Genomic DNA, 23,240 nt, shown 5'->3' with positions numbered 1-23,240 from the left:
CTGCCTTGGGTGGTGTGTAAAGAGTTTCTGGTTTGTAGAGTGGACAACTTCTACTTACAAGTTTTGAGTCCTTGAGCAAGTCATCTGCCTTCTCTGGGCCTGAGTTTTCTTACCAGGGAGTGCTAATCAGTCTCTGCCCTTACTAATTATTACACAGGGCTTGTGTGGGCATCAAAAAAGACAGTGTTTTGAAAGGCCATTGTGAACTCTAAAATGTTGTACACGCGTGTGTAGCCATTGCCACTCCTGTTGGACCTGTGGCTGTAGTCCTGCCTCCCCTTTCTGACCCGCTTCTGTCATTGACCTTGTGGTAGGGAAACTGACCCATCCAGCATTCTTAGAAGGAGCCTTGCTGCCAGGGGATTGTTTTCTTTATGAAGTGATCGCTGTAAGGGAATCAGGTTTTTGCTTTAGAATGTACAGCTGAAGAGTGAAGCCGCCTCCTGCCACATTTGCCCATAGGCTTCCTGAGAGGCATGGTGATGAGTTGAATTTTTTTTCTGCAGACTGACGACAGCAATGGGGACTTGGACCCAGGAGTCCTGCTGACAGCTCAGACCATCACATCTGAGACCACAAGCAGCACAACCACAACTCAGATTACCAAGGTAACAGACCAGTTGGAACTTCCTTCTGGAATTCAGTGGCATGCCGAGTTTGCTCCCTCTCTGAAACAAGGACCCTGGTCTAGAAGCAAGGGTTTTCAGCTCCATCCCTACTGAGCCAAATGATTCCAACTGTCACAGGTGGAAAAGCCCTGCTGCTTCCCCAGCAGTAAAGCTAGGGGGACCCTGGGGGCACCCTTGCCTAGTTAGTAGTCTCATAAAGCCACGTATGGTTGTTCTCTACACATCCACCTGTCTCTCTGGTCACTCCCCTATCTGGCTGTGAAGGTAAGTTGAAAAAGTCAGTTTAAGGACAGGTGTCATTGGTATTATTATACAACCATAGTTTCCAAGTCAAAAATCAGAACTCAGGAGTTTTTATATCGGGGCACCTGGGTGGCTCAGTTGGTTAAGCGGCTGCCTTCGGCTCAGGTCATGATCCCAGAATTCTGGGATCAGGCCCCACATTGGGCTCCCTGGTTGGTGGGGAGGCTGCTTCTCCCTCTCCCTCTCCACCTGCTTGTGTTCCTTCTCTTGCTATGTGCCTGTCTGTCAAATAAATAAAATCTTTAAAAAGAAAGAGTTTTTATATAATGTCCAGTATCAAGGCCAGGAGAACTACAGTTTGCATGCTGAAATACTGGAATTATTAGAATATTGTTCATGGGAGCAAGCAGGAAAAATTATCTAAAATTGGAACTACTCCCTGGAAATCAGAGACAGTCCATGTTTGCTGCAGCACTAGGGGGAAATCTATTTTCTTGTAAGTAAGAAACCTAGATTTCTGACCAAGCTCTGTTATCAATATACAGATAATTAGGAGCTGGTTACTTAATGTGTCTAGACCTTGGTTATCCTCATCTGTCAATTAGGGAAACCTACCCGCCCTGAGGGGATTTTTTTTTAAATTTTATTTTTTATAAACATATATTTTTATCTCCAGGGGTACAGGTCTGTGAATCCCCAGGTTTACACACTTCACAGCACTCACCACCAGCACATACCCTCCCCAATGTCCATAACCCCACCCCTCTCTCCCATCCCCCCTCCCCCCATCAACCCTCAGTTTGTTTTGTGAGATTAAGAGTCACTTATGGTTTCTCTCCCTCCCAATCCCATCTTGTTTCATTTATTCTTCTCCTACCCCCTTAACCCCCCATGTTGCATCTCCTCTCCCTCATATCAGGGAGATCATATGATAGTTGTCTTTCTCCGATTGACTTATTTCGCTAAGCATGATACCCTCTAGTTCCATCCACGTTGTCACAAATGGCAAGATTTCATTTCTTTTGATGGCTGCATAGTATTCCATTGTGTATATATACCACATCTTCTTTATCCATTCGTCTGTTGATGGACATCTAGGTTCTTTCCATAGTTTGGCTATTGTAGACCTTGCTGCTATAAACATTCGGGTGCAATTGCTGGGTCATAGGGTAGTTCTATTTTCAACATTTTGAGGAACCTCCATGCTGTTTTCCAGAGTGGTTGCACCAGCTTGCATTCCCACCAACAGTGTAGGAGGGTTCCTGAGGGGATTATTTAAGGATCTTTTGATATCAATGATACAAAAGTGCTTGAAAATAAAGAGCCCAGTTTCAAGCTGTGTGACATTTTTGTTCACAGTCTTCCCAATTTCCTCTTGAAAATAATCAAATGTACAGGAAAAGAGCAAAAAGAAACACCTGTTTTGTTTACTCATTGAATTTCTGTGATGTTTGGGAGGAAGAAAAAGGGAAAAATAAATAGAGATTTGTAGCTTTCCGTTTTGCTTATTAAAGATTTTAGCAATCCGCAGGAGAAGAGGTGTGCTCATTTTAGCAGGCACAGCCAAGAATTTGGACAAGTGGGTAAGAATGCGGTTCTACACAGTACCCAGCAGCAGATGAAATTTTGAAGTAGAGCTTTCGGAATAATCTTTTACAGTTTGTTTTACCTTCCTTCTTTCCTTTCTTTCTCATGTGACCTCCTCTGTTTGGTTTCAGACCGTAAAAGGTGGGATTTCAGAGACCCGGATTGAGAAGAGAATCGTGATCACGGGAGATGCCGATATTGACCACGACCAGGTGGGACTGCTGAGGAGCATGGATTCAGCATAGGTCCCTGGGCAGGAAGAGGGATGGATACAGGAGTTGGCTTTTAGAAGATGCCTCTGCCAGCTTCATCCCCAGAAACCCCCTGGGCTACTTACTCTAACACCTAAATGGGGAGGGCGAAGGGAATCAGACCATGGAGGCCTATGGGATGGGGGCTGTAGGTGGAGGGAGCGTGAAGTATAATAGAAAGAAAATAGGCCTTAGACTCAAAAGGCTTGGGTTCAAATCCTAGGTCTCCCCAAATTCTAGCTCTTAACTTCCTAGGCCTCTGTTTCCCTGGGCGTTATGGCAACTTCCTCTCGAAGTTGTTGTGAGAATCGTGGGAAATGGGCTGTGTGGTGTGAGGTACATGGTGGGCTCTGGGTGGGCGGAGCTGTTGCTGTCCAGTGGATAGTGTGTACTTAAAACCTGTGCTGGGGACGGAAGAAGATAGCAAGACAGAGGGAAGGGGTGAGCCTTGCCCGCAGAGGGCTGTAGGGGCAGAGGAGGCGAGGGAAGCAGAGTGAGGTGGACTGCATGCAAACAGGAGTCTTGACTTCAAGCCTGTCCTAGATCTGTCGCTAACTTACTGTGTGACCTTGGGCAAACCACACTACCTCTGATTCTTTTTTGTCTCTTAAAAGAGAGTAGGTTGATCTAGGTAATTTCTGGGCCCTTCTGAGCACTAAAACTCTATGTTTCTATATTAATTAGGTGCTAATTGTGTGCTGCAAGCAATTAGCAAATAATAAGGTCAGAATTAATGCTCCCAGTTCTCTGCTGGGTGAGATTAGAACAGTAAAGCTGCAGAGAAGAGGGGGTGGAAGGGACTGCATGCAAATGCTTCTGGAATCATTGACAGCAGTGCTGGAGCAATAATTCCACGGCCTTTATGCTGATATGTTGAGTGCCTTCAAAAGAAAAAAAAAGAAAAGAAAAGAAAAGAAACCTGAGCCTCACTGCTGGCAGTTCCCTTGGTAGCAAGGTTGAGACTCCCTGCTGGGAACGCAGGCTCAGGGTCCCGGCAACAAGGCTGCAAAGCCCAAGTGGGAGGCCTTGCAGCCTCTTGGCCCCAGCTCAGTAGATCCTGCTGTGCTACCAGCCTGCGCCCACCTCCTTGGTGGGGTCGATCTGAGCCCCTGCTGTGTGCTCAGTTGGTGCTAGACAGCAAGGGCCATGGGGACTGGAAAGTGTTTGGGTTTGGAGTGCCACAGCCTTGGGTTGACTCTAGATTCCACAACTTATTGGTTGTGTGCCCTTGAGCAAGTTATTTTACTTCTCTGAGCTATAGTTTTGCCACCTGTAAAATTAAGATAATCATAAGTTTCTTTCAGGGTGGTTGTGACAAACACACTTGATAGCTCAGAGAGATGCTCCTGTGTCCCTCAGTTCTCCTGGGTGTGAGGGCTACACAAAAGCTAGATGTGGTGTACTCTGGATGGGTGGGAACGCACTTTAAGCAAGAAATCATGTGGTATAGCCTTTCATTGAGGAAAGGTGTAGATCAGAGGAACCATAGAGAGGGGTTGGGCTGGACCTTGACTCATGAGCAGGTGTGTTGGGCAAAAAGGATCAGGGACAATGACCAGGGCTATAAAGAGGTAGCAGGGTTTTTTTTTTTTTTAAGATTTTATTTATTTATTTGACAAAGAGAGACAAAACGAGAGAGGGAACACAAGCAGGAGGAGTGGGAGAGGGAGAGGGAGAAGCAGACTTCCCACTGAGCAGGGAGCCTGATACGAGGCTTGATCCCAGGACCCTGGGATCATGACCTGAACTGAAGGCAGACGCTTAACAACTCAGCCACCCAGGTGCCCCAAGGGGAAGCAGTTTTAAGAATGGCTTTCATGGAGCCGAGAGACCAAGAGAATTTCCCTTCTTTGCTTGTTCCTCTTAGAGGTAGTTCTTAAGAGCCAGGGTCAGCTGTCAGGTGGTCAGATCTAGCCAGTGTCTTTCTTGATGGAGGGGCACGTCTCTTGAGAATCCCCATGTCACCATTCACAAAGGCTCTTCCACTTTAGTTCTGTGAGCTGGAGGCTCAGAGACTTGCCATGCAATGAGAGAAGTGGAGTCCTTGCTCTGACTTTCCCTAGGCATCATTTAACTTTCCTAGAATTATCAAAACTCCTCCAGATGCTAGTACAGGGTCTCCCCGAAACTATAGGACAGTGTAGTGAAGAAGAAAGCCTTAGAGATTTAAGTAAAAATCCTGCTGCATTACTTACTAGCTGTGAAACATTAACCTCTTTATTTACCCACTGAACCTCAGTTTCCTTGCCTATAAAATGGAAACAATGAGGGGTACCTGGCTGTCTTAGTCAGTGGAGCCTGAAATTTTTGATCTCCGGGTCATGAGTTTGAGCCCCACACCAGTGCAGAGTTTACTTTAAAAAAAAAAGTGGAGGTACCTTCAGCTCAGGTCATGATCCCATGGTCCTGGGATCGAGCCCCGCATCGGGCTCTCTGCTCAGCGGGGAGCCTGCTTCTCTTCCTCTCTCTGCCCGCCTCTCTGCCTACTTGTGATCTCTGTCTGTCAAATAAATAGATAATCTTAAAAAAAAAAAAAAAGTGGAGGGACCACGCCTGGGTGGCTCAGTCAGTTAAGTGGCTGCCTTCAGCTCGGGTCATGATCCCAGGGTCCTGGGATTGAGTTCGGCATCAGCCTCCTTGCTCAGCAGGAAGCCTGCTTCTCTCTCTGCCTCTGTCTGCCCCTCTGCCTGCTTGTGCTCTCTCTGACAAATGAATAAATTTTTTAAAAAGTGGAAACAGTGCTACTACCCTAATTCATTTAGTTGTTCTGAAGATTAAGTATATAGGGGCACCTGGGTGGCTCAGTTGGTTAAGCATCTGCCTTCAGCTCAGGTCATGATCCCAGAGTCCTGGGATTGAGCCCCATATCAGGCTCCCCTGTCCCTTGGCTGCTCCCCTTACTTGTGCTCTCTCTCGCTGTCAAATAAATAAAATCTTAAAAAAGTTAAAATTTAAAAATGAAGATTATTTAATAATAATAATAATAATGTGCTTAGGCCAATGCATGGCATATAATAGGCCATCCCACTCTTCCTTGTTTATTTCCCTCTCCAATAGCCGAAGAGATCTCGTCCTTTTTGTAGCATGCTTCTTTATTTCCCTCTTCCGTTCTGAATTTCCCAGAACACGGATTTTGCTTTGTCCTTCAGACTCAGTTCTTGAGTGAATCCTTCCAGAACCACCCAGCAGGCAGGTGTCACCCCTGACATCTGTTTGTGATTCCTTAAAGACAGCTCTGGCCTTCACTGTCTCTGTGTCTCAGAGCCTCCCTCTGCAGGATCGGGGTTGGAAGGGTATTATCAACTCACTTAACCTAAATGCTGCCCTAGTACTGCAGACAGAAAGATTGAATTTGCCAGAGAAATGCTATCCTGAGACCCCTGCCTTCCTTCACCAGTCAGGCTGCTTTCTGCCTCAGGGGCACGGTTTCTGTCTTCCTCAGGTCCTCGTCCAGGCCATCAAGGAGGCGAAGGAGCAGCACCCAGACATGTCAGTGACCAAGGTGGTCGTCCATCAGGAGACCGAAATCTCTGAGGAATGAGCTCAGGTATGGGCTGTTCTTGGTGGGGTGGAGGGTGTTCACTGTCCTGACATCAGAGAGCCCTGACCAGAAACAGCCCCCAGAGGTGTCCACGCTGCGACTCACTAAAGTGAAGGCTTTCTGCTGTCACAGGTATCTCTGAGTCTAAACCTGAGAGGGCCAGAGGAGGAGAATAAAACGAAGAAAAGCAGGACCTGGCTGTCTAGAAATGAGGGCTCAGGGGATAGAGAAGAGAGGGCTGAAGCTCAGAGGCCAGACTCGAGAAATGGAAGCAGGGTAGCTGCTTTTGGGGAGCCCGAAATCCAGAGAAATTTATGCCTAGACGTAGTTTACAAATGACTCAGAGAAGCCATCAATCACCAGGGAGGACTGGGCTCCTCAGTAGGAAGGCTCGGGCCCTGCCTGGCACCTGGGACCACAAGAACTTGGCACTGGGATGGGGTGGCTGTCTTCCTTTGCAGAATTTTAAAAGTTTGCTTTCTCTCCTCTAGGAACTATCCTACCCCAACTCCCTGCCTGTCTCCCATCCACAAGAAAACCAGCAAAATGATAAAGACGCTTACCTGCAACAGTCAGACTTCAGGCTTTCAAAATTGCTATAAACCACCAGAAAATTAACTTTGTTTTCTATTTGGGATTTATACCGAGAGAGTCTTCTAGACGTTGCTGATTCTTTTAATACCTTTTTCTATATTGTGATACCAGAGATTGTTCAACTTTTCACTCTGCGGACTGTTTTTAAAGAGCTTTGTGTTTTTTTAATGGGGTGGTTTGTAACCCCTTCAGCCTAGCCTCTCCCCATTCACTTCCAACCCAGATACTGACAGGTCTACAGAATTCTGGGGAAATCCTCCAGAGGCTCTGTCAGCTGTGTTGGGGGCCAAAGCTAGCTTAATGGGGCTTCCCTGCTCCTCCCCTACTTTTATACCCTTTCGATGCAGGCAGAAACTTCGAGAACCAGCCGTTTCTCAGAGCCAATGATGTGACTTTACCATGTGAGGCAGGGCAGCTTTCCTGATCCACATGCCGCAGGGAGACATCCCTGTCCTTTTGTTGAGGGTGGTTTTGGTGAGGCAGAGATCTCTGCTAAGAATGTAGTGTTGTTTTTCCTTCTTTCCTCCTGTTCTTTCTTTTGGAGCTTCTTTAGATCAAAGACATAAGAAGTTTTTCCAGATATATCTGATACTGTGAATGTTCGAACAAATCTGTGGCCTTCACCTTCCTGCCCTCCCTTCCCCTTTTACCTCGTCAGAAGCAGTGGCTCTGCTAAGTGCTCCCCCCACCTCCCATCTCAGGAGACCAAAACTCACAGAAAAATAGGTACTTTTGACCAAAAGCTCTAATAGCACATTTTTAGTGATGATTTGAGTAAGGAAAGTTGATGAGATTTAAAAAAAAAAAAAAAAGGCTTTCTAGTTCTGGGAATGTGCACTTCACACAGGGGAATGGTGTTTACCTTAGTCAGATCCCACTAAGAAGTATTTCCAGGTGACCAACCCTGGGCCTTTTTCTTTAATCCTGGGATGATTGGAAATGTGACTCAGAGAGGAGGTTGTGTTCCTTGACCTTTCTTCTCCTGACCGGTACCTGCCTGCAGACACCGTTCTGGAGCAAGGGAATTGGCTTTTAGGGGCCGTCCTTCCCACAAAACCCCACACGCTAGGCAGCACCAACACCAGCTCTGCTCATTCCCACTCGCCATCTGAGGTCTGTCAGGTGTTGTAGGCTTGATCTTTGTGGTGGGTTGTGGTTTATTTTACTTCTAATTTTTTTTCCTTAGTTTTGGAAATGGGACTGACCGATGAGCCCAGTTCCCCCATTACTGGTTGATCTGGAGGCCTTTTTATTCAATAGTGCTTCCCAAATCTTCCAGCTGGCTTCCCACAAACACATCTGCCTGGAAGTTCCTAGAATCTTATGGTGGGACAGAAATGAACTTCATGAGCTGGTGGGTCACAGTCGGCAGTCTCTGGGCTCAGGAGGCATGAGTGAGAGAAGTGTAAAACCTCTGGTCCCCACAGTGGGGGCCAGCCACATGTGTCCAAAGCCTCTACTGGCTGAGTCTTCTAGACAAAGTCGGTTGGTTTGAACTGATTTCAGATGTGTGCATTTTTCATTTAGTACTTATGTGAGCCTGTTACTAACCACAAGGCAGCTCTCTGGAGAGGGACAGGAAGAACTCAGGTGGGACGTGTGACAGGCCTGGGAGAAAGGACTGTCCTGTCTCAGGAGCAGACTTCTGGCCTGTGGGCATAGGGTCTGAAATGATGGGGCTGGCTTGTTGGTGCCTAAGCCTGGCGGTGAGGTTCAGAATCCAGCTCACATCAAATAGCATGTAACGTGAGCTTGCTTTCCAGCGGCCAGCTGTCCTGCTGAAAGGGCTCCCAGCTCCCGGAGCTGACAGCTGTGGAATGAGAGGGTGGGGGTGAGGAAGAGGGCCCACCGAGTTGTCCACTGTCCACGCTGGTGTGCTGTCCACACTGCTGATGGGGGCCTGCACGCCCCCGTGGCTTTGTCACCAGCTCACGGTGCTTCTCCTCTGCTTCCTTGACTATAAACTGGGCCAGAAGATCTCAAATGCCCTTGCAGCGCTGAGAAGCCACAACTTGGAAAAGCTGGGAAGAGGATGTCCTTCCAAGCTTCTTCCCCTATCCTCCCTCTCTGGGAACAGATCTGGGGCTTTGACAATTGTTTGGATTTTTTTTTTTTTTCTTCCTGCAGTTATGTGTGCGTGTGTGTGTGTGTGTGTGTGTGTGAAGAAAAACAGATTCTGTCCAGGTGGAAATGGTGAAGAAGGGAGGAGAGAGCTTCATTTCCAGGGTCAGAGACTTGGCAGCCGTTTTCCTGAAGTGACTCAGACACACCACAGTGACAACTCTCACTGCAATTTTATTTTTATTCCACTTGAGAAGTAAAGACTTCCTCCAAGCCACATGAGGTCTCTGCCACCCACCTACCCACCCACCCACCAAGCAGGACCTAAATTTCTAAGCCAAGGGCCCACAGAACCTGGCTGCAGGGACCTCTTGGGGCCTCTTCGCCTGCCCGCCCAGCCCCCCCCCCCCATTGCAGGCCCTGCATGGCAGCCTAGGAGGAGGGACCCCGGTCTGCCCTGGGAAGTGGAACCAGAGCTTCGGCCTGACTGACATCAAGGAATGCTCGTTGGGAAGATCTGCCCCAGGATGTCAGCCCCAGGCTGGTGGTTTTTACAAATCTCTCTCAAATGTATTATTTTGGTGACAAAAATGAAGGAGCTTTGTAAATTTTTTTAAAATTATGAATCATATCAAGTAGTTGTTTACATTTCTTGACAAAATAGGAACTATAGCAGCAGAATCAAATTGGCAAAATCCTTAGATTAAAAAGGCAATAATTAGGTCTGCTGTTTTGGCCTTTTGTAGTAAGAGAAGTGGTGTAGTGTTTAGATAGGTGTTTGGTCTTGCTTCTTGTATTGCATTTTTCAATAAACAAAGAAAAAACAAAACAAAACAAAAAACAAACCCAGTACTGAATCTGTGAGAGTCGATCAACCTTTAAAGTCCTTTTCTCCTACCAGCAATCTGGGAAAAATTCAACATGGGTAAGGGAGACCCAAATTTTTGACCCTAGAAAAGACCCTTTTCTAAAGTAAGCTACCCACATTGGCCCAGATGCAGCTTCGACATTGTAGAAAAGTACAACTGGCGGATGCTTTTTGCCAGCTGGGGGTAAATTTTGCACAGGCCACGACAAAGGAGAGAAGGGGGCTTCTCAGACCTGTTGAGGGAGGGGCCGGACCCTCAGGAGAAGGCTTTGGCAGTAGTGTAGCCCTAGTGGGGTGTACCCTGCATGGCTGAGGGGACAGAGGGGCTGAGGTGGTGGGAGTTAAAGTCTCAGTCCCCATCCCAGATGGCAGTGGAGGTCTCAAATCTACTTCATTGCCCATCTCCCCCGACCCTGCAACCGATGCCACAGTGGAGGGAGCCTGGCCCAGCCTGTCACATGCCAACCAACCTACCTTTCAAGTCTTAGGGGTCCTTGCCGACCACTCTGGGCCTGCCGAGACACCAGCAGCATCTCCCAATCACCCCAGCCTGGACCTCCAGCCCCTTCAGGTACCTGTCCAAGGCTAAGGCCACTTTTGGAGGCTTAAAGAATTCCTGAGGCCAAGTCATGCTGGCCTCCAGACTCCACGTGAAAACACATTCTCTCCAGCTGATTGAACCCTTGTGCAGTTGGCATTTCTCTGCCGACATGCAAGTCAGGATGCCTTAGCAGCTGCTGAGGCCAGAGCATCCATCTCCAGTCTGGGAAGTGACTGATGCATCTACTAGACATTGGGACTTCTGGTCCTGTTACCACGGTCCATGCGGCAGTCTCCTAGCAGGCTGTCCTCTGCTCTTCAAACCCGGGCTCCCAAGTCCCCTCCTCCTTCCAACTTGGCATAACCCCCCAGGCTGAGGCGGTCCAGCCGGGGCCAGCTCCCGTGAGCACAGTCTCGAGGCGCTGGGGCCCGAAGCAGAAGCTCCCCAAGGCCCAGATCCAGAGACTTGGAATGTTCGATGCAGGAACCAGAGGGCTGCATGGTGATAATCACATGGCCAGTCTGGGTCCGTGGACCCCAGGGTGGGGGCAGCCCCGGGCCCTTCAGCGGGTAACTGTTGAGCAAGGCAGGTAACCCCAAACGAGGATTCGCAGGCTCTGAACGCAGACTCCGCACTGATGGAACGGGTGAGGTACCCCGACGCGGGGACCGGTCCCAACTTTCTGGCTCTGTGCAACCTATGGCTCGGGGAGTCCTGGGTCCGGGGCTGGGGAGGAGAGTGCAGTCCCAGCCAGGGCCGTCAGGCGGCCGGAGCGCCTGAGCCCGCAGCATCCCCTGGCGAAGCCGTCGCGTCTCCAGGTCGCGGTTCTCGTAGAGCAGCGTGTTGGCGCAGATGAACACGAACAGGCCGACGCCCATGACCACGGGCCCAAGGAGCCGCAGCCGCTCGTGCGGGCCGTGGCCCCGGCCGGCGCCGCGACCCTCGCGTCGCAGCTCGCTGAGGGGGGGCGCGCTGGCATTGGCAGCGCGTGGCCCTGGGGCCCCGGTGCGGTGCGGCCAGTAGCCGGCTACGGCGATGCCCATGCCCACCAGCACCACGAGCGCCCCCAGCGCCGCAAACGCCCCCGACGGCGAGCGCAGCCGCAGCCGTGCCCGCACCCGCAGAGGCTCCGGCGGGGAGCGCGGGCGCCTCCGGCGGCCCAGGCGGCGGCCCAGGCGAGAGACGCGGCCCTCGGGGCTCCTCCGCACCTCTCCGAAGTCTCCGGGGCTCCCGGCGGTCATCTTGCCGTCGTCTGGGCGCTCTGCGGAGAGATGGGAGGCAAGGACTAAACCGACGGGCCTAGGGTCGGAGCGCCAGATTGGGGGCCCAAATCTGGGAGGCAAGATCGGGCTGCCTCACCCAGGCCGCTTGGAGATCCCTGGCGGCCACCCCCGGATTTTCCCGGGCTGCGAGGCGGGGAGCCGCCCCCGCTCGGGTTTTCCGCAGCGCAGCTCGGAGCCAGGGACGCGCGGCAGAAGCCGGAGTTGGCCGGACACGCGGGCGGAGAGGAGGGAGGGGGGCTCGGGCTGCTACCTGGCGCATCCTCCGCTGCGGGGCTCCGGCCGCCTGCACCCTCTTCGCCAGCCCGCAGATCCCGGGCCTCGGGAGGTGTGCGGGCCCCCGGCAGTGGCGTCTCCAGGGTAAGTCCAGCCGGGGATCGCCCTCACCCCCGCACGTGGGTGCACCGTAGTAAAGGAGGGAGGGTAGTAAAGGAGCTCCGACCGCCCGGGTCCGCTGGGGTCGCTCGCGGGCCCCACCTCCCCCTTACTGCGCTTTACATACCGCAGCGTAGGAAGGAGGGGGTGACTCCAGCCTCTTCCTGCCCGCCCCCTCCTTTCAGACCTCCTCAGCTTGCACTGAAGCTGCAGCAGGAGAGACTTGAGCTAGACTCCGGGAAGACCGTTCTGACCACGACCAGCGGCAGACTTTGCCCAGGATGGCTTTCAAGTCCTAGTTGAAGAAGCCTCCCCTCCTCCAGCGTCCGGGCAGTGGCCAGGGCAGGGGGCCGGGGGCAGGGGGCTGCAGGCGCTGGGCAGGGGGCCCTGCCGGGAGAGCTCCTCCCAGCTCTCCCGTCGGCCCGGGCAAGGCTGTTCCCAGGTTGCAGCGTTTCCAATTCGAGCTCCTCGGGATGAATCATCCCCCTTTCCCGCCGCCTGTCCTCCTTTCCGGCCTCCTCCACCCGAGGCCTCAGTGGCCCGCGTCCCGGACTGAGCAGCACCGCCCCAGCACCTCAGGCCGCCCCAGTTAGGGCCGCCCGGCTTCAGCCCTTCCCGGCCTGTGGCCTAAGAACTGTAGCCAGGCCGGGTAAGGAGTAGCTGGGCTGTGTGTGGTGTGGCCCCCACCGAAGGGAGGGTGTGGGAGGAAACGGGGCCCCCGCCTGGGCGCCCTGGGCCGCAGGGGAGGAGGGCTAGGACCTCGCTGTCCAGTGGTGCGCCTTTACTACCCCTGTCTGGTTTCTAAACAGCTTCCGCGCTGGCTTCCGTGCCGAGGCCCCAGGAAGGAGGCCTTGCTACCCCACTCACTCCCCATCCGCACCCCCAAAGCTCAAGGCACGACACCCCATCCCTCCTCCGACAGGAGTGCGGAAGGCCCAGGGCCTAGCACCGAGCCGCAGAGTCTACTGCGTCCAAAGCCTGATTTTCACAGATGGAAACTGCGGCCCAGAGAGACAGAGGAGCCTGCCGGGGTCACACGAGGAGGGGGCTCCTCCGGGACCCGACGCCGGGCCTGCGGACCCCAGCCCACGCTGTGCGCTTCCCGGCACGGCCACGGGAAAGTCCTGGGAGGAGGCAAGGGCCGTTTCCAAGTCGTCTCTGAGTGTGGAGCCTTCTCCCCGGCCCTTAACCGCAGAAGTGACCACGGCGCCCCAGGCCGGAGCTGGTGCCCCAGCGCCAACCCCGGAAAGGTCGCCCAGAGCCCCAGCGCGTCCCTGCGGGGAGGGAGGCGGAGGCGTGCGGAGAGACGGGCACACACATAGAGACCCCGAGACTCTGGAGGGCGTGGGTCCACGCTGGGGACCCCAGGAGGGAGAAACTTGGAGCCACAGTCTGAAGGTCTCAGGCCGCGGGAAGTTGCTCTAGGCCGGGTCCCTCGCACTCTGGGGTCCCGCCTCCCCGCGCGCCCACACTCTGTCCGAGGGAAAGGGAGGACCGGGCTCCCGCCCCCCAGGGCCTTTCCGGAGGGAGGGGACCAAACAAAAAGTTGAGGAAAGTGGAGGGCGAGCCCGGGGTCCTAGTTTTGCTCACCTGGCGCCGCAGCGCCACGGCGGGTCCTGGTCCGAGTCCGCGCGCTGCGGATCCCGGCACTGCCGCCGTCTCCACGGAATCTTGGCCCCTTGGCCCCACCCCCTTCTCAGGCCCCGCCCGGCACCGCCCAAGCCCCGCCCCACTGGAGCCCCGGGAACTGGCTGGCCAGGCCCCCGCCAGGCCCCACCGCTGGAAGCAGGCGGCAGCTCAGGTCTGAGGGTCGCAGGTAAGCTCTGTGTGCTCGCCTGGTGACTCGGAGGATCTGGGGGCCCGAGTCCCCGGCTTATGTTGTTTGCAGAGGCTTGGGAGGGAGCCTTCTTCCCACGTGGGTAAACTGAGACCCAGAGCTGGAGAGCCCTACCCGGCTCCGCAGCGAGCGCGCAGAGAGGATTTTCGAAGCCCGCACGCCCTCCCGCGCCAGTCACAGCCCCTCATTCCAGACGTCCTGGAGAGGACTCGCGGGGGTGTCTGAGAGTCCACTGCTGCCCCGCGCCGTCCAGGGAGCTGCCCGGAGGAGGCGGCCGGGTTCCTGCTCCGCCCGTCCCCGAGCCTTTCCCTCCATGATCCTCAGAGCCTTCACCTGGAAAATGGGCTTAACGGTGTCCGCCTCGTAAGAAGCGAAAACCCAGCGTCGGGGGCGGGCACACCACACGGGGCGCAGCCCGGTAACCCCGCGAGCGCCCAGTGAATAGGAGCCCGGGGCAGGGGTGGAGGCGGTGGGGCTGAGCCGGCTCTCGGAGCTGAGGGAGTCTGACGGAGTGTCACGGGTCCCGCCGGCCTCCCTAACGCCCCTGAGAAGATGCGCCCCATCTGGAGTGGGGAGGTGGCGCCAGCCCCCAACTCCGAGGCACTGGGGGCGCCCCCCGCCGCGGGCCTGACGGGGCCGCCCAGCTCTCGAGCCCTGCCCGCCCCCCGAGGCAGGAATGCGGAGCGGAGCGAGGGGGTCGGCTGGCGGCCCAGTTTCCATGATGCGGGGGGCGGGCTCGGAGGAGGAGGAGCGCTGGAGTGGGCGGCCGGCCAGGTTCCCAGCCGGGCCCCTCGGGAGGAATTTCCGGCCTGGGATTGATTATAACCCGCCCCTCCCCCCCTCCGCCGCCGAGACCCCCCGGCCCGCGGGGCTGGGGGAGGGGCGGTAATGAGACCCGGCTGTGCGCCCCGGGCGGGGAGAGGGGAAGCTCGAGGAAGTAGCCGGCCTGGGCCATCCCACCTCGCAGGACGCCACGCAACACGGCTAGTCGTCGAACCCCTCTCGGCCGAGAATACTGGGGGTGGCCTCAGCGCCCCGGGGACAGGCATCCCGGGAGCGACCGAGGTCACCCCTGGGGGCGGAGCCTCCTGGGGGATCCACCGTGAGGGTACCGGCGCCCCGCAGAGCGGATGGGGCCTAGCCTGGGGTTGGGTAAGGTCGCAGAGCCAGGCCGGCGTCGCCTTCCTGCCGCCGCGTGAGACTAAGGCTCCTGCGGCTCTAGCTCCGGAGAGAACTCCCCTCGCTCTGCGCCTGGGCTGTGGCTGAAGCTCCCCTGAGGCGGTGGCCTCCTTCCTGCCACCTCCTTCGCTGGAGACCCGCAGTCGACCCTGCGCTCCCTCTATTCCCGCACATTGACCCCTCCACGCCCCCCACACACCGCTCGCCCGACTCCCACCCAACATGGTCTGCAGCCCTGTCCACCGTGGCTGCTTTTCCTGGGGACACCAACCCGTGGCTAGAGCTCTGGCAGTCTCCGGTCCTTGTCTTTGCGACTCCACCTGCCCTGGCATTTACCCCGTGCTCTTCCTGCCTGCCCCTCCTGACTTTTCTTCCTCTGGGCCTCCTCTGCCCTCCTCTGATGTTGGGGCTCTGTCTGCCTGGGCCCACAAGCCCAGCCTCACTTTCAGCAACCAGTCACCTCCCCAGCAGTGTCCCTGCTCCCGGTGATCATGGCCCATTCCTACCCTTCCTGTTCCCCACCTTGTAAAGGGCCCCACTGCCCACCAGAGGGCCCTCAGCACCAGGGGTCACCTTAGGTTCCTTCCTCTACCCCATCCCCCTCCCTCCAATCCTTCAAGTCCTGTGGACCCTCCTGTTTGAATCCCCAATTAGCGGCCTTCTCCCGCCCCAGGGCCACAGAGGCACAGACCATCTTTCTACCCTGGATCTAAACCAATCACTCATTTGCTTAACCCCCCCAGTGGCACCCCAGAATTGTCCAAATGGAGTTTAAAATCCTTTCTCATCTGCACAAACTGGCTCCTGGCCCCCAACCCCTCCCCACTGGTAGCCGAACTTGTTCCCATCCCCGTATCTGTGCTCTGGCCTTGGGGCTTGGCCCCTGCCTTGACTGCCAGGAATTCCCACTCCCTATCAACCCCTTGGTTCCTTCCTGCCCTCCAGACCGTTTCTGTGCCTTCTGTGGGGCCCCAGGGTTCGTCACCCTCGCCCCTCCCGACCCCTCCATTAGACACGGTCCCTGGAGTGTCTCCTTAGCGGCCCTGCTCACAGGAGAACTGAAATCAGTGTTTGGGATTTGAGCCTAGGTCCTATGTCCCCCTGGTGGTGAGCTCTGAGGGGAGGACTGGGTCTGTGCTACCCCTCCCTGAGCCCTGGCCCTCCCGTGGCCTGTGTCTTCTCCTGATGTGCACCTCTGGGGCTCCAGCCCAGACAGCAGGAAAGGACTCAGCCCCCAGTCTCAGTTTCCCCATCTGCACCAAAAAGGGGAAAAAATACCTCACTGTGTCATTTGGAAGTTCAGATGAGAGCACAGATGCTCAGTATCTCGCACAGAGCAGCTGCCCACCAAACGGCCGGTCCCTCCTCTGACCCGGGGTTTTGGGGCACAGAAGGTGGTATTGGGGAGTTGTAGAAACCTTCCCTGGGCTTATCTGGGGTGGTGGTGAGAAAGGTCCTCTTTTCCTCGATATAAGCCCACTTGCTTCTCTCAAGAGCTCTGGGAGGCCAGTGATAGGCCCAGTTTACAGAAGAGGAAAGTGGCTCAGAGACTTGGAGATCTGCCGGCAGACACACAGCCAGGCTGGTAAGGGCGCTCTCCTTCCACAGAGGCAGCGTCATGGGGCCTGCTTGGTTGGGCTCTGTGGACTCACAGGTATGTGGGAAGCTAGTGGCCTTAATACTGGGACATCAGTTCCACGTGGGATCTGCCTCTGTGTGACATGGACTCCTTTGTTTCTGCACCAGGAGGGACCTGGACGAGATGACCCCTGGGGCCAACGTGGCTGACATTTCTCCCCCAAGCTTCTCCAGGGAGGCAGAGAACCAAACACAGGGACCCTGAGGTCCCTGCCTACTTGAGGCTCCAGGTCCTCTCCTAAAGCCACGAGGGGGAGAGAGCAGCTGTCATCTCCTGCGTGTCACAGCTCTCCCCGGGGCCACAGAGAGCAGCCCTGGGAACTCATCTCTCATCTCCAGTTTAGGAACAGCCCGGCTGGCTGGGTCCAGGCTGCCCTGGATTTCCTGCCCGAGCCCCAGGGGTTTCTAAAACCATCCTTGTCTTTGAGCTGTCCCAGAAGCACTCAGAGGACACAGCTGAATGCCTGTGGGGCCCAAGCCCAGTAAGACCACAGCCTCAGCTAAGATCCCTGAAGCCAGTGGAGAGGAGAGAGCTTGGCTCCAAGACCCAGTTTTGATTCTACTGCCCATTCACTGGGTGACTTTGGGCCCATCACAGGAGTCCCTCGGCGTTCCTGCCTCTCGAATGGGTCCTTCACAGGAAAACTGGTGGGCTGATTCAGTAAGAAATGACTGGCAAGTAGAATCCAGAACCCCAATTCCTATGCCTCATTTTATAGGGACAAACCGACGTCCAGAGAGGCACAGTGACTTGACCAGGGTGACCCAGCCAATGAATGACAGAGTGGGGCTTCAGGCTGCACAGCTACAGGCCCCCACCCTGGGCTCAAGCTTCAGGGATTGTTGGGATGGGAACCCCAAGTCCATCTCCCCACCTGTAGAAGCTCTGAGCCGGGCAATGGCTTCCTTGGTGTCTATGTGACGGTCAAATCTCTTGGGAAGAATGAACTCCCCATCTTCATGGCTCTCCCAAACCCAGAGAAGAGACAGAGCCGAGCCTAGGTGACACTGGGAAGGCCAAGGAGATGAGACCCTCCTGGGGGACAGGGCAAAGCCAGCCTCCTGTCTGAGTCCTTGGGGGAGAGATGACAGTAGAAAGTCACCGTCTTATGGAGCTCCTCTTGGTTCTAATCCCTTCATACCCGTTACCTTCCTAAGTGTGCAAGACAACCCTGAGAGGGAGGTGACACGATCACCCCTTGTCACCCATGCTATGTTACACTATGTCTCACTAGCCCTGTGACTGTGGCTAAGTCCCAGGTCTCTGTTTCCCCTTATGTCCATTTCCTCTTCTGCAAAATGGAGACACATGGTAGCAAGGCATGCCAAGGCCTCTAATGAGGAGGGAACTCCACAGGAAACACGGTGGTACTGGAGCTTTTCTGGCCTTCGACTGGTTCTTGCCCATCAGTTTCCTCTCCTAGAAAATGTGGAAGTGAGGCTAATGATTGTCTCTCTTCAGCCACCTCCTCTGGGGACCAGAGAGGAGCCCTGGGCCCCATCCAGATGCTTCAAGGGTTGAAGTGAACGGACCATCCACCCAAGGCTGAGAAAGTGACAGCTGACTCCATGTGGGGGCCAGGCAGCAGGGAGGACTTCCTGGAGGAGGGGGCTGTGGCCTTCCCGCTGGGTCTCAGGATCAGAAGAGTTACCCAGGCTGCTGAGGGGGACCCAGGCAGCAGGACGAGCAGGCAGGCAGCCCGAAAGCTGGGGCGGGACTCAGGTGCCGGAGAGGGAGCCCAGAATCGGAGGAAGGGCTCAGGCCTGACTTCAGAGCTCCTTAAACCCCAGGCCCGGGATGTAAGGTTCAGCCCTCTGGCCCTGGGAGCCATGGGAGATTCTGAAGTAGGAGGGTCGCCTGATCGCTATGTACCTGGGGAAGAACTTTACAAACTGTGAACACGGCACCTGTAATAGTTTCTCCAAGAGCACGGAGAGAAGGTGCAGGACACGGGGCCCCTGGCCCCCCAGGAGCCTGAGAAGCTGAGGAGGCTTGCCCCCTGCGGAGGAGCACCAGGCAGCCCATTGCCATGGCGGGGGGGGAGAGAGAGCAGCCCGCTGCCGCCCAGGTCCTCTGGTTCTGTCCCTGAAGCCAGCTGCTCTGGCCCCCTCCCACCCTGACCCTTCCCAGCTCTCTTGCTTTGTGCCATCCTCTGGGACCCCCGAGACTAAGGCCTGACCTGCGGCCTGGCCACTTACCGGCTGTGTGACCCAGTGAAGAGACTTCTGTCTTCCTGAGCCCTCCTTCTCCTGCTCTGTAGAATGGAGAGGCGCTGTAAGGCCCCCACTCCAAGAAGCGCTGGGAACATGAGAGGGCCCAGCGCAGACTCCGGGGTGCCCCCCGAGGCTGGTCCTACTCTAGCGGGGCTGCTCTGTGTGGAAGAAGGGGCACCATATATGCTCTCCGGGCTGTGCTGAGAGCTGGGCGCCCAGGGCACCACAGAGTCGGGTGCTTCCTGGCAGAGAGGCCATTTGAGTGACGGCTTGGAAAGAACACAGGGCAGAAGTTGCTGGGTGGGCAGCAGCCCGGAGGGAATTAGGGAGTCGTTGGGAGGAAGGGCAGTGGGGATGGCAGGGGATGGGGCAGGAGAGGACTGAATGCCCGATTCAGGGGGTCAATCCCAAAAGAGACACGTACCCAAATAACCTTGGGACTGTCTCTGAGCCTCCGAGCCTCCGTGTCTTCCTCTGACTACAGGCCAGTGGCCTGGGTCCCAGGCTCATGAGGCTTCAGTGCTCGCCAGGTGCTCCCGGAGCCTGCGCACGAGTGTCCACGGAACCCGGGCTCCTTGGCTTTCACTCTTATCAATACTGCCTTTAACTTCGCTTCTGAGATTTTGCTTCATCTCTGTGTTCTTTTTGAACTTCTTGAATATTCTCATTGGCTCAGCAGGGAGCAGGTGGCTATCCCTGGCCCAAACAGGAGGGAGAAGCCTCCATCATGCCGTCCAAAGGAGAAGGGGCGGGAAATGTCAATTCAGATGCCTGGGACAGGGTGACAGATCCCTACAAGTGACTGTCAGCCTTGGCGGGGTTGGGGGGTAGGGATAGGACCTTGGGAGCTGGGTGATTTGCCAGGTGCTTAGAGTAGAGCTGCTGGCCAGGAATGTGACTAGGGCACATGCCCACCCCACCATTGCCTCATCCACGGCACGACTATCCAGCAAGAGACTGAAGCTGGGGTTAACCTGCGAAGATCTGCTTCCCCCATTTTTCAGGAACCGCTCATAGCAAGAACCACAGGATAAGAAAAACCTCAGCTGAGAGCATTACATCCCCATGTCCCTCCCTCCCCCCACCAAGGTAGGAAAACAGCACCACGGAGCAGAGAGATGTGCCTCGGGACGCAGCAGAGTGGCACCAGCCCACAGGGACCACATGAATACCAATAAGGAATCTGAGTTTGTGGCATGCTTCGTCATGCAGTGTAGACAGCCCGCGGGGACAGCCACTACCATGGGCCGCACGGAGAGAGGAAGTTCCCGCTCGATGGGAGCTAACTCTGATGTTCGAGCTCAGTGACAGAATGTTGGGCCTGGCTGATGTTGCCAGAGGAGAGTGTAAGAATTTCAAGTGACATGAAGCAAGACCAAATTTCTCCTTCACTTTCTAGCTGGAGCCTGAACTGTCTGGAGTCAAGGGAGGCCCCTGGCATTAAGGACCCAGGCTCCTTCCATCTTGCTGCTCTGCCCTCCCAGAGGTGTAGCCACCCACCTTGTCTTTGTGGTTGAAGATGCTTTCTGGCCCTCCTCCCTGAGTTTGGGGACCAGCCAAGGAGAATAGGGCTGGGAAAGGGGACTGTGCTCCCCACTCCTTGTAAAGAACAGCCCCCTATGCACACATCCATGCTTCCTTCCCAGTGGTTAGAACAAGACTGTGGGCCACACCCAGCCCAAAGAGGCTGGGAAATGGATATTGGGAGACAATAAGAAGTGCTTGCTAGATGCCACAGGGATGTGGCTCCTCTATTTGGTGACAAGCCACACTGGTGTTGAGGCAGTGGGGGAGTAGAGGCTGGCCCCTCTGGAGCCTGGGAGTCACGGTGAGAATCCTCCAGGGCAGGTTCCTGGCGGCAAGGGAGCCCCGGAGTTGGTGGCATGCTGGTCAGCCATCTTCCGTCCTTCGATTGTGCCAAGAGAAGCCTGAGGCCCCCCTGGGAGCTCGTCCAGCTATCTGTCCGTCACCCGGCCCTGCAGAGATCAATTCTCAGGCTCTCAGACTATGTAGTCGTTCCTCCCACCGCGACCCTGTAACCCTGGGCCGGTCCCAGTTCTGTCGATATCATGGAGTCAAATGCCAGCTTCCAGATCTTGAATAAACTACTTTGTAAAGTCAAAGTAAGAAGGCCCACGGAGGGTGAGTGACACGCCCAAGGTCACACAGCTTGATCATGCATCAGGTCGCCCCAATTGGCCTTTCCCCATCTCGGAGAGGCAGGACTGCAGTTCCAGGGCTTGGTACCCAGGCCTGGAGGCGGGTGGGCGGCGGGAAGAACGCCAGAGACACCGCCGTGGTCCCGGGGCGCCGGTCGTGGGGTGGGCTGCCTCGCCGAAGCCTGGGCGCTCCAGGCAGGCGGTGCTTGGCGGAGGTCTGCGTCGGCGCCACCTGGCGGCGAGGCCCTGCACCTGCGCCCGCGCAGCACCCGTCCAGCCCGCCCGCGCGCCTCTCTTCCCTGTGCGCAGCTGCCGCGTTTGCAGCCGAGAAGCCGGGCCCGGTCCCCATCCGGAGATCCTGGGAGCGCACGTGTGCTCCCCGGGGCCCCATCCGGGCAAACGGGCCTCCCTCCGACAGAAAGGACTCGGCCTGGGGAGGCCGGATGCGCGGGACAAAACCCGGTGGGGTGGGGTGGGGGGAGTCACAATTACCCCGCGTTGGAAGCCCCTTCATGGCGCTGCTGGAACACGGGCTCCCGTGTCCGCAGCACAGGAAACTGAGGCACAAAATGGTAAGTGACAGAACTGGGCTGCGCCCCAAGACTGCTTGATCTAAACTCAAATGCTGGCCCTGGGTTACCTGCCCCTGACTCTGCGGTGCCCCTCCACCCCAAGCTTGCCTAGACCAGCCCCTAGCTTGGGTATCCAGTCCAAGCCTATAGAAGTTTGCTTTTTTAGCAGACAAGTCACAATCCTGGGATGTTTGCGATGATCACAGGACTACTGCAAAGGGGACCAGACCCAGCGAGCTCCCACCCTGCACTTGGAATGCCTGACAGGCAGGGAGCAGCCAGACCCCCACGGCATCAGAATCAGCTCGTGTTGGCCACCAGGAGACCAAGGAGGCTGCTGGCTGCAGTGGATTCCAGCAGGTGCCTCCCTCTCCGTGGCAGGGCTCAAGGCCAGGTCTCTCTGACTCCTGAGCCTCCACACAGAACTGGGAGATGGGGATACGAATTACTGTCATTATTTTACAGATGGGAAACTGTGACCCAGGGTTAAATAACTGTCCAGGGTCACACAGTAAGAAGGTAGCAAGGGTTGTCCTGCCTATAATCCTCTTGTCCTCCTCTAAGACTGGGACAATGCCCGGACCTCACGAGGTGTCAGCCCCCTCTACGGCCAGGTGTGGAGATGGGGCTGGGTCTGAATTAGCTCAATCACTTCGCGTCCTACTGACATTTTGCAGGAATCTCACGTCTTATTCTGGTACGAAGAGAGATTCCAGTAAGAAGTAGTAGCCAAGGGGCGCCTGGGTGTCTCAGTGGGTTAAAGCCTCTGCCTTCGGCTCAGGTCATGGTCCCAGGATCCTGGGATCCAGCCCCGCATCAGGGTCTCTGCTCAGTGGGGAGCCTGCTTCCTCCTCTCTGCCTACTTTTGATCTCTGCCTGTCAAATAAATAATAAAATCTTAAAAAAAAAGTAGTAGCCAAAAAGACGAGGAGATGTCCTCGGACAGTCACAGGTCCTGGCAGGGTCTTCACAGAGACCCCAGCGTCCCCAGTCACTAGGCCGAAGGCATCCCTGTGGGGCTGCCAGGCACTGGCCACGCTGTCGGGTCCCGCACAGATTCTGGGTTTGGAAGAACCATTGATGATGCTCCAAGATGTTCCTCAAATCTCTCACCAAGAGATGCTCGAGAGAAAGCATTAGGATGCCTGAGGGATCATTGAAAGAATCTACAGTCAAGGACAAAAATGACAGCACGCGGCTGTCCCTGATGGGTGTGGTCATGAATTTTTCATTTCTTTTCCAGTAATTCCAGTCCTCCCAATGAAGTTGCTTCAGTAAATGATATGTAATATCCAAGCCTTTGTGAGACTTTTCATGGAAATAAATTCCGGATTGGGGAAGGGGAATGCACATCCATGTGGGGGCTTGCGAGTGGCCCCAGGGGACTTCGGAGGCTGACTTGAGTGGGTCTCTTGTGGGTGGCCTGTCTGTCCACTTCTGTATACCGCCGCCCTGGTAAACACCTTGGTGCTTGGAGCTAGTTCCTTTGTGTCGGTCCCTCAGGGGGACAGCAGTCGGGGGTCCAAGCCCAGCAACCCCCAGACTTCCTCTTCTTTCTGGAGCTTTCTGGCCGCAGGTCAGGATCACAGTCGTGCTGCAGGTTCCATATTGAAGGCCAGGTGTAACTCAAGGTTATGGGGATTCTAATTTGCATTTCTTCAGGAACGTTCC

At 55.5% G+C, this 23,240-nt stretch overlaps 3 protein-coding genes and 1 pseudogene across 21 annotated transcripts in view; 3 read left to right on the top strand and 1 right to left on the bottom strand.

Moving 5' to 3' along the window:
• Positions 1–9,745, top strand: part of EPB41 (erythrocyte membrane protein band 4.1) — a 199,217-nt gene extending 189,472 nt beyond the window's left edge. For 16 of the 17 annotated variants that reach the window (XM_047723953.1, XM_047723948.1, XM_047723963.1 and 13 more), the window contains 4 exons: positions 507–608; positions 2,591–2,671; positions 6,153–6,257; positions 6,743–9,745. In XM_047723953.1, the coding sequence (XP_047579909.1) occupies positions 507–608; positions 2,591–2,671; positions 6,153–6,251 (282 nt within the window). In that variant the 3' untranslated portion in view covers positions 6,252–6,257; positions 6,743–9,745. Of the gene's footprint in view, positions 1–506; positions 609–2,590; positions 2,672–6,152; positions 6,261–6,740 lie in introns of all 17 variants that reach the window. The other variant, XM_047723945.1, reaches the window with a different exon arrangement.
• On the bottom strand, positions 9,745–13,641 carry TMEM200B (transmembrane protein 200B). Of its 3 annotated transcripts, none has more exons than XM_047723969.1 (2): positions 13,561–13,641; positions 9,745–11,576 (listed from the first exon to the last, which is right to left on the bottom strand). In XM_047723969.1, the coding sequence occupies exon 2, from the start codon at positions 11,554–11,556 to the stop codon at positions 10,633–10,635; it is 924 nt and encodes a 307-aa protein (XP_047579925.1). In that variant the 5' UTR covers positions 11,557–11,576; positions 13,561–13,641; the 3' UTR covers positions 9,745–10,632. The 3 variants fall into 3 exon arrangements, with proteins under 3 accessions (XP_047579925.1, XP_047579927.1, XP_047579924.1); XM_047723971.1 differs by lacking the exon at positions 13,561–13,641 and adding an exon at positions 12,098–12,198; XM_047723968.1 differs by lacking the exon at positions 13,561–13,641 and adding an exon at positions 11,849–11,990.
• LOC125096855 (nascent polypeptide-associated complex subunit alpha, muscle-specific form-like) lies at positions 12,148–13,366 on the top strand (annotated as a pseudogene).
• Positions 13,642–13,711: 70 nt separating the features above from the next.
• On the top strand, positions 13,712–22,359 carry LOC125096857 (uncharacterized). Its single transcript, XM_047723972.1, has 3 exons — positions 13,712–13,786; positions 16,733–21,569; positions 21,739–22,359. The coding sequence occupies exons 2-3, from the start codon at positions 21,015–21,017 to the stop codon at positions 22,057–22,059; spliced, it is 876 nt and encodes a 291-aa protein (XP_047579928.1). The 5' UTR covers positions 13,712–13,786; positions 16,733–21,014; the 3' UTR covers positions 22,060–22,359.
• The last annotated feature ends 881 nt before the right edge of the window (positions 22,360–23,240 follow it).

Source organism: Lutra lutra, chromosome 4, assembly GCF_902655055.1.
Source record: "Lutra lutra chromosome 4, mLutLut1.2, whole genome shotgun sequence".
Taxonomy (NCBI): domain Eukaryota; kingdom Metazoa; phylum Chordata; class Mammalia; order Carnivora; family Mustelidae; genus Lutra; species Lutra lutra.
The sequence above is the reverse complement of the archived record's forward strand: the minus strand, read 5'-3'. Positions and strand labels throughout refer to the sequence as shown.

What these genes read in the sequence shown, in the direction of transcription:
- LOC125096857 (XM_047723972.1), top strand. Translation starts at nt 21,015, where the DNA reads ATGCATCAGGTCGCCCCAATTGGCCTTTCCCCATCTCGGAGAGGCAGG. An exon ending in GGAAACTGAGGCACAAAATG is followed by an intron (nt 21,570 to 21,738) that starts GTAAGTGACAGA and finishes CTTTTTTAGCAG; the next exon opens with ACAAGTCACAATCCTGGGAT.
- TMEM200B (XM_047723969.1), bottom strand. Translation starts at nt 11,556, where the DNA reads ATGACCGCCGGGAGCCCCGGAGACTTCGGAGAGGTGCGGAGGAGCCCC.